Genomic DNA, 6,915 nt, shown 5'->3' on the forward strand with positions numbered 1-6,915 from the left:
GGCGGTGGAGACGCTGTCGCACAAGGCAGGGAAGCAACTGAGAATATATACAGAGATACGAGATGAATACACATACCTGTCGCACAAGGCAGGGAAGCAACTGAGAGAACAAGTCTGAGTTGCTCCCTGGTGCGACAGGCGACTATATAGTAGCTGAGTAATCCATCAGCAACACAAGGGATGGTCCAATGAGAGAGAGGGAGGCTCCTCGGGTGCCCGGCACGTGACCAGTGGAACGGCCTAGGAAGGCCGCGCAATGTGCGGAGGCCCTAGGAGACCCGAAAGGATAGAAGAATGTATGGAGCTCCTAGGAAGCCCCGAAAGAATAGAAGGAGCGTCTGGGAGCTCCTAGGAAACCTGAAAGGGTAAAAAGAGCGTGTGGGGAATGCAGAAAAACAGGAAAAGATGAGTACTGGAGGCGTGGAAAAGATGAGTACTGGAGGCGTGCCATGACATCTGCAGAGGGAACAAGGATTTGGTGAAGAAATAGGTTGAATGTAGGAAAGGGTGCAATCGGCGCGTTGTCGATGGACTCGTCGTAAAGTATTGAGATCAGGGTACGCCAGATCAGAGTCTCGCCTCGCGGACCATAGCTATCACGTAACTAAGTACGGTAATAACAACAAGGGTTGTTCATTGCACGTACCATCCTGCGGATACGTGCCTCGGGATCTGCAGGTTGTCAAAGTGGCCAGGCTGCGCACAAATCTCGATACCGTATTCCGCGTCAAGAAATCGCCAGAGCGGCGATTCCGATGGCTTCTTGGTGATCTCCAAGAGCTGGGGCTCAAGCGCTAGGATGGATTGGCGGAGCTCCTTGAGATTGAGTGACGCTGAACATTTCGTCCCCGTTTTCTTGGGCGTTGAGCTCGAACGTTATGCGGCCGCATATATCCTCCTTCCACGTATTGACAGCGTGCTCGTCGTTGTTCATTTCAGAGATGTTGAGCTTATCGAACATCGCGCGAGCCGTGTCTGAGAGTGGATGGGGAGCAATGTCGTCGCAGGCATCGAGAGGGCACGGAATGGGCTGGTCGACTGGGTCGAGTGAATCCTGGCGATCAGAGGGAGATGGTGAGCGCCAAGGAGATGGTGATGGTGAGGGGGCACGCGAAGCTTGACTTGGTGAGTGCGATGCCGCACGCTTTCGTGAAGGAACCTTTGCCTTGATCATGTTAGCCGCATTGTTTTGATAACGAAGCGCATATAGCCTACCTGGGTCTGTCTCCCGCGTTTGTGCTCGTTGCGTCTATCTTGGGCATTGCCCTCCTGATGCTGATCAGCTGTATGGGGCTCCGAGCTGGCGGAAACCCGTGCATTCAAGGCCTTGCTTTTTAGTTGACGTGCGCGGGTGCTGCTGTTGCCAAGAAAGGTCTTCATTATAGCATATATCGGCCACGTTCCGTCATATCGTTCGAGGATGCCGTCCTGTCTTTCTCGTCAGACTTGCAAACCTATGGGAGCATGGTGTATCAGTGTATCAGTAGTATATATGTGCATATACTCTTACACTGTGCTCGACGAGGACAAGGTCCCTGAGTTCTTGCCCCCGAAATGACTTGTCCGTATTTAAGAACTTGCTGATGGCCTTTATGACCTTGGCCTGTGTGTAGAAATCAACGTAGGATCTGGAGTATCTAGGATAGACAGCATGTATGCATATAAGCTGTGCTCTTCACTCACCCTGAAGTATTTATACTCATGAGACCAAAGTCTCATCGCAGCCTTGATACAGTATCCCTTCTTGCCAGGGTAGCCAGGAGGCTCCTTGATCTTTTGCACCATGATCAGGAGCGAGAGGAGAGGCCAAGCTTAAGTCCGCCAGAACGCGGCGCGTTACAAGGCCGTCACATGACCATTGTGAGGTCAAACTCCGACACATGCGCTTCGTACATATGCTGACAATCTTTATTGCGACTCTACATAATGTTGTTGTCACAGTGAAATAGGCTACTTGTAACAGAGTAATCCATAGCGTACAATGTCCCGAGCCATGGCCCTGCCGCCGGGCCCAATGATACAATGTCCCGAGCCGTAGGCTCACACAATTCGAACTCCGACACATGGTGGGTTCAAAATTGGACACATGCACTCGATGCTTCACATCCATGGTAGCTACAGCTCAAAACACAGAACAGTACTTTAATCTGAGTCATATTCTACATCAGATCCATTTCCATCTGGATACTCCCGGATCCCATTTTCAAAAATGGTCTGTACCTCATCTCTTGCTTTCTCCACGATGGCCCACTTCTGTCCACACTTCATCCTCCCAACAACTCCCTCGATTGTCTGTATATCGGTGATGTTCGGGCCCGAAGTCCTGTCATAAAACACGACACCCCTCCGTGCATCCTTCCCCTCCGTATGGCACATCTCGATGAGAGCTAATAGCTTTGTTGTTCCAGCCATTGACCCCCAAAATGTTTCATTGGGAAGGGAGCAAGCAATTGCATATACCAGTCTCCCATAGAAGACTTGTAGAACTGTGTCTGCTTCACCATCTCCACCTCCACGCTGTCTTGCGCGCTTGTTACTAGGAACAGACAAAGTATACTATATTTGATTAGTATGTGGCAACAGAGTTTTGTTTCAACACATACTCTGACATAGGATGAATCACGCTCTCGGATGCCTCCTGAGATGAAAACACGAGATGCGATAGCTGACCGTATTGACATGCTTCCATCAGTTGTGCGTACTTTTCCCCACCGCATCACTGTGCCTGGAAGCTTTGCCCGAATCTGGGCAAGAGTAATGGGCTTTTTCCTATTGAAATTCAGAACTTCAAGGAAATACTGTGCAATCTTCTTGCGCAAATCTCCATCAGAGTCGAGACCGAACTGTGATACACAGGGTGGACAGAGGATAGTGTATGGATCTGAGTATGACACGGATCTCAGTAATGAAATAGTTGTCTGTAACAACTGCTTTTACTCACAGTCGGTGTACATTCTTTCACCTTGAGAGAGGACAATACCACGGTCAACACCCTCAATTTCTTCATCAACAGAATAAAGCATAGCAAGCTTTGATAAATATGCAAGCTGTATCGCACGGTTGTTCAGATTACTCCATGGCTGACTCTTTGACCGCAATGAATCCTTTAGAATTCCACAGAAGCGCTCCATGAAAAAGGTCCAAGTGGTCCAGCCAGGGCCACAAAAGAGGAAGTCGTCGACCAAGTGCAATAGACCATGTATAGGCATTACACAGACAGCCAACCGGCTTCCCTCATATTGGTAGTAATATCTAAGCATATGATCAATTGGAAAAGACTCTTAGACAGTGATTAAGACTCACTTCTCGTATTTCTGTACCCACTGAGCAATTTTCTTCCGTAGTGATCCAGTTACATATGCACGAGAGTACCGGTATTTCAGTGTATACTTCATGATTTCAACAAGCTCCATGTAGTGATCGTAATATTTTCTGTGCTTGAAACAGTTTGCCAGGAGACTGGGTGCCATGTACATGAACCAGAATACATAGGACTCTGCCGTCATGCCAGAGCGGTCAAGTGCAATGTTGCCTATCTTGCGGACAAAGGCTGAGGGAATGTACTGCACTGCATCTTCGGTCTCTTGTCCAATAGCCTGCCAAATAGAATCTGCAAAGATATAATCCTCCATGCCAGCATCAAGCCCTTTGAAGCAGCCTGTCCATAAGCGTATGAAGTTGGGGATAATGTTCTGACCAAATAGATGCATCCAGTCCCAGGGAAATGACCGTGCATAGTCCAGTGAACCAACCCGACCAATGGCAGGTGGTCCCCATATTCCCCACCATTGATTCATCCGTAGACCAGCCGCCTTTGACTCCTCATTGGCAGTCTCAACCGCCGCTACCCCCTCTAGATAACTGTCATGAGTGCGAAGTGGCAGGTCTAGTGAATCCCAGCTCTGGACATCCTCGCCTTCAACTAGTGGTGAATGGAGTGCAGGGTAATAGTTTGTTTGCTGGGGATGTCGGAATGCCTTAATCATGCATGAGCGGCAAGGTGTCTTACTGTTATGACCCTTGAGGTTGAGCACCTTCTCAATGGCCAAGATATCGCCTTCCTCGAGGATTCGATAAGCTCGCAGATCAAAATGGTGTTTTTTAGAAACATGGAATGTCTTGACACCATGTGCAAGCTGAACGAACTCTTCCTCCAGGGGAGTCTGAAATGAGGCCATTGTCAGAGTGCGCGCTGGAGCTCCTAGGAGCGGCGCGGATCCCCCGGGACGGCGGTGGAGACGCTGTCGCACAAGGCAGGGAGGCAACTGAGGATATATACGAAGATACGAGGGGAAATACACATACCTGTCGCACAAGGCAGGGAGGCAACTGAGAGAACAAGTCTGGGTTGCTCCCTGGTGCGACAGGCGACTATATAGTAGATGAGTAATCCATCAACGCAACGAAAGATGGTCCAATGAGAGAAGGGGAGGGTCCTCGGGCGCCCGACACGTGACCGGTGGACCGGCCTAGGAAGGCCGCGCGAGTGCGGAGGCCCTAGGAGCGCCGAGCAACGGAACGAAATAGGGGAGATGCCAAAAGGAGGGCGCGGGAAGCCTAGGAGGGCGCGGGAGAGCGCGACCGAATAGGGAGACAGAAGTATTAGGGGAAATGAACGAAATGGGACAGAAGCGGAAGCAGAAAAAGAGAACAATGAGACATGAGGCGAGTGTGGGAGCCGTGCCCTGACAGCCATATCCTTTGGGGCATGAGGGCCGGGAATAATCCCAACACAGAGAAGATGCTCTAGATGTGTACGGATGGATGGTGGAAGACTGAGATTCTGTAAAAGCAATGGTGTAGCACTTGGTCCACCGTGTTTCCTCCAGAATATGAGATAGCCATCAGAACATGATGCAAATGCAAGATCTGTGTCCTCTGAGAAGTGGTTGTATGCCTGCTCCTGTCCATCGATCACCACAGGGGTATGACGGAGATTCTGATAATGCTCGCCATCAAAGATGTCGCTTATAATGTCAGGGTTGCCCTCCTGGTCCCGTTCCGACCTATATCCCAAGAGGTCTATCATGTCCATGGAACGGAAGTATGCCTGAAGCCGAGGGATCAAGGGTATATAGCAGAAGTGACGCCGTGCCTTGTGTGCGCTATCCCCATCTCTGTAGCGACCTTCGCCACAGTATGGACAGGAATCCATGTCTGTGTACTTTCCTAGATAGCAAATGCAGTTGGTACAACAGTCGTACCGTACCGGCTCGATGCCACTGAGCAAAGCTATACGGCGGAGGAGGACCCACTCAGATGTGATATGAATCTGGCTACGGAAGGTAGAACGCATGAGATTGTATGTAGAGCATGGCATCTTGCTCAGAAACCGGAGACGGAATACACGGATATTGTCACGGTCTTGTTCCGTCAGTCGATTGTGTCCTGATATATATATATATATAAGCTTGAGATAATGAAGACACAAGGATGAAGCCTACGAAGGTTGTCCAGAAGCTGCTCATGTTCATCTCCTATCATATCACGAAGGTCCTTGACCATGCGGTCAATCGTCCAGTCCTCATCGATATCATGCCCTTCCTTGTACTCAAGATCCCCTAACGAAACAGGAAACCTAGATAAATCTTTGCCAGAGGAACTCGACGGGCTAGACACGCGGTCCAGGTCTATATCCATGCTAGACATTGACCCTTCCGCCTCGGATCGGTTCTCCGGTATGCAACGCAGCTGCTCGCCATCCATGGGATCATCTATATATCTGCGGTCGTCTCCGTCATCATCCTCCATGCTGCCACTCCCTTCTGGTCCTGATATCCTGTAAGACCGAACATCTAACGGAGCGGATGGTTCCTCGCTATCAGAGTCAGACGCTGAGTCGACAGTGCAGAGCTCCTCCTGTAGCTGTCGCAGCTGGGTCGTGTCGGCAGGATGGAGCGGGTCGGCATCGCACATAGATCCGTCGGAGGAAGCATCTGACGCGGTATCAGATGACTCGATTTCGTCGCCGTGTCCACGGTCCCTGGCCTGCTGGCGATGTCTACGCCGTGTACGTGAGCTCAAAACTTTGTGGCAATGTGGAGAGCAGCGGCAACGGCGCTTGTCTGAAGAGGCTGGCATGTCGTTGTGCGTGGAGGGAGACAGCCGGGCATCCGCATCGAACGGGATTGAGTCGGGCGCTGCTGCGCTGGGCACAGCAGCATACGGACCGAGCATGTGCCCATATGCAATATCCAATCCAATGAATTACATCCATGAACTATGGACAATCAGCTTCGATATCAGTACATGTTTGCATAAGGGAAGCTCACCTATATCTACGACAGTCTGCGCTCGCGGAACAGACCAGCCCCACGCCGTCCATCCCTATCAGCGGAGGACGCTACCTGTTTCTCACACGCAGCATCAGATCCATACGCCAGGGTGCGGGTGAATGTCACCGCAGTCCGATGGTTGGGCTCGCAGATAAACTTGGCTCTGCGATAGCTAGTAGCAAGCGATACCGGTGTCGCAGACGGAAGTTTTTGATGTGTGTGTGGATGTGTCGAAGAGGCGAGGGGAATTCTTGAGGTGATAGGAGTGTACCACCGATTCTTCAGCTTCTTCTTGCAGAAACTTCCCTGAGGTCCCGGGCTATCTAAGTCGGGGATTGCTCAGTTGGCCGTCGGTTAATGAACCTGACTTGAATTTGATGGGACAAGCTTTGTGAGCTCGTCGGCGATACCTAAAAAGGTAATAAGACGGTTAGCCTGTATGGGAGGCTTGAGGGGTCTTGTGTGGATGTGTTGTACGACGCGCCGTGCGTCGAAGTTCCTAGAAAAATAAAGGGAGGGATCAGTTGTTCCTTGGGTGGCGGAGGCGATAGAGCGTGGGAAACGGTTTCGAACAGCCTACGGTGGCTGTGTAGAGTCGATAGGGTCGATATAGAGTCGATAGGGAAGCTGTCCAGGCACT

The 6,915-nt window shown here is 50.7% G+C and overlaps 2 protein-coding genes across 2 annotated transcripts; both read right to left on the reverse strand.

The window, feature by feature from the left end:
* Positions 1 to 1,379: 1,379 nt before the first annotated feature.
* PUNSTDRAFT_132154 (uncharacterized protein) lies at positions 1,380 to 1,785 on the reverse strand (the record flags this gene model as incomplete). Its single annotated transcript, XM_007381487.1, has 3 exons — positions 1,380 to 1,454; positions 1,511 to 1,603; positions 1,684 to 1,785. 3 exons carry the CDS (start codon positions 1,783 to 1,785, stop codon positions 1,380 to 1,382), a joined length of 270 nt encoding a protein of 89 aa, XP_007381549.1.
* A 357-nt stretch (positions 1,786 to 2,142) lies between these two features.
* On the reverse strand, positions 2,143 to 5,377 carry PUNSTDRAFT_62011 (uncharacterized protein; the record flags this gene model as incomplete). Its single annotated transcript, XM_007381488.1, has 5 exons — positions 2,143 to 2,556; positions 2,604 to 2,898; positions 2,953 to 3,228; positions 3,304 to 4,163; positions 4,691 to 5,377. Coding segments are annotated over 5 exons (2,532 nt in total), but the record flags the coding sequence as incomplete, so codon positions are not given.
* Positions 5,378 to 6,915: the final 1,538 nt, after the last annotated feature.

The sequence above is a fragment of the Punctularia strigosozonata genome, assembly GCF_000264995.1.
Source record: "Punctularia strigosozonata HHB-11173 SS5 unplaced genomic scaffold PUNSTscaffold_3, whole genome shotgun sequence".
Taxonomy (NCBI): Eukaryota; Fungi; Basidiomycota; class Agaricomycetes; order Corticiales; family Punctulariaceae; genus Punctularia; species Punctularia strigosozonata.